Source organism: Camellia sinensis, chromosome 13, assembly GCF_055761805.1.
Source record: "Camellia sinensis isolate YWXY chromosome 13, ASM5576180v1, whole genome shotgun sequence".
Classification (NCBI taxonomy): domain Eukaryota; kingdom Viridiplantae; phylum Streptophyta; class Magnoliopsida; order Ericales; family Theaceae; genus Camellia; species Camellia sinensis.
In genome coordinates this window covers 35,056,343-35,058,599 of record NC_138973.1, presented here as the reverse complement: position 1 = coordinate 35,058,599, position 2,257 = coordinate 35,056,343, and the positions used below count along the sequence as shown (strand labels likewise).

Here is a 2,257-nt window from a genome sequence, read left to right as displayed (position 1 = left end):
GCATTTGAAAAAAGTTAATTTTTCAAAATTATCCTTTTGATAGTACATTTTTTGAGAATATCAATGCCATAATTGTACTTTTTATATTGTTTATTAATTTAAAAGAAGGGCAAAATAGGAAATTTGTATTATTTTTATACTTGATTTTTAAAGAGAGATTAATATTTTGGAACAATGAAAAATAGAATAAATGATTAATATTTTGGGACGGAGGGAGTAAAAAAAAAAAAATAATATGTAAATCAATTAAATAATCATACATGAGAAACGTGGCATGACATGAAAAAACGTAAGGCTTTGTTTGAGGTTTGGTTTTTTTAATGATTTTGATTTTGATTTTTTTACGATATGTAAAAATTAATATGTTTAGAAATAATTTTTCAAATTGAATGAAAAAACATGAATAATTAGTATATTTAACTTATTTATTTAAATATTTTAAGCTTTTTATTGACTTTTGAATTGAAAAAATTAGTCATAAATTTTATAAATATTAATAATTATAATTTATTTTATAAATTTGTAATAACTTTTTAAAGTTAACACTAATAGGTAATTTCCCTTATTTCTTGGGGTCCATTTGAACAAAATATGAGTGTTTTGAAAAGATAATTAAAAATTAATTTTTTTAAAAAACATGTAAAAAATTGTAATAAGTGATATGATTGAAAATAAATTAAAAACTAATTTTTGATTTTTAAAATTGGCCCATAGTCAACATTAGTGAAGTCATTGCTTTGGAATTCAACACACGGTAATACGACTTTCTGTAGTTTGTTTGGCTAAATAACCGAAATGCATCAACTTGAAAAAGAAAAAAATTAATAAATGAAAAACTAACATATATCAGTACAATAATTCTTCATGAAAAGAAGAATAATCAATATTTTTTCATTAATTCCCTAACTGGTATTATGATCTTGGAAGAAACAAACGGATGCCCTAACAACATATCAGCAGTCCACCGCGATTTGGGTTCTCTAACCAAACACTTCCTTAAGAAATCCTTCCCCTCCTTGGAAACCCAACTCGGCACTTCCGGAACTCGTTCTGTAAAACCAATCCTAAACAGCAGAGCACAAGTCTCTGTACCCGGCTCACACTTCCAACATGGTTCCCCAGTAATCATTTCCAAAACTGTACATCCAAGTGACCAAATATCAGCCCAAGACTCATATTCTCGGTACACTACAGACTCCGGAGCCATATACATAGCAGTACCTTCGATTTTTCGCTTCTTTCCCGCCTTCTCTGCCAGCCCAAAATCCGCAATTTTTACAGTTTCTTGCTCGACCTTGTTCCTCCTCAAACCGAATGGCAGCGGTCCTCCCACTAGTAAGATGTTGTGAGGCTTGATATCGCAGTGAACATAGCCTTTTTTGTGAATGTGACTTAGTCCTATTAATATCGATTTCGTGTACCATATGATTTTGTAATCTGATAATCCGCCGGGTGAGGTGTTAATACGATTGGCCAAACTGCCACCGGAAGCATATTCGAGGATTATGTTGTAGAGAGGGACGCTGTTGTTGTCGTCGTCATTGCTGATGAAGCTGCCGTAGCAACGAAGGATGTTGGGACAGTCGTTGAGTTCGGTTAGCAAGTTGGATTCTTTCTGTAGTGAATGGTGCTGGAAAGTTTCTGCGGATTTCACAGCCATTAGAGATGGAAGATTGAGCTTTGACTCATCGTTTGGCTGTGATATGGCTAAAGAGACTAACCCGAAACTGCCTCTGCCTAATGTTCTTGCTTTCTTCCACATTCTGCTGCTGCCTTTTCAACTCTAACCTAAGTGTGTCTTTAAATATCAGCTGATAATATGAGAATTTTGTACTTCACGTACTGATATTTATTGATACGTAATCAATGACGCTGTTATTTAAAACAATAATGCCACCGAAGGAAAATTATTCAATACTTCCACAACATCACGTGTCCATATTTCAACTCAATAATTAATTACTTAGTTTCATATTGTTCCTTTATTCTCAACATAAATCGTGAATCCTTATGTCTTTCTACCAATCAAAACCTTATGGAATATTACGTGTCTATACTCTGAAAGTAATAAATAATTACCCACTACGCAAATGCATAGTTTAAATTTATTCTACACATAAGCCATGATCAATTTTGTTTTTGGTTGACTTGTATATCAAAACTTGGCCACTTTTTCTTCGCCTACTAAAAAATTCAAAGTGTCTTGCTTTCATTGGGACTTCATTTTATTGAGGTTAGTCTTACACCAGTTATATAA

The 2,257-nt window shown here is 32.2% G+C and overlaps 1 protein-coding gene across 1 annotated transcript; it reads right to left on the bottom strand.

Annotated features, from left to right (window-relative positions):
* Window positions 1-805: 805 nt before the first annotated feature.
* Window positions 806-1,880, bottom strand: LOC114304498 (mitogen-activated protein kinase kinase kinase 20). Its single transcript, XM_028249653.2, has one exon. It carries the CDS (start codon window positions 1,760-1,762, stop codon window positions 881-883), a length of 882 nt encoding a protein of 293 aa, XP_028105454.2. The 5' UTR covers window positions 1,763-1,880; the 3' UTR covers window positions 806-880.
* Between the last annotated feature and the right edge of the window lie 377 nt (window positions 1,881-2,257).

Coding starts and splice junctions, on each gene's coding strand:
- LOC114304498 (XM_028249653.2), bottom strand. CDS start 1,762: ATGTGGAAGAAAGCAAGAACATTAGGCAGAGGCAGTTTCGGGTTAGTC.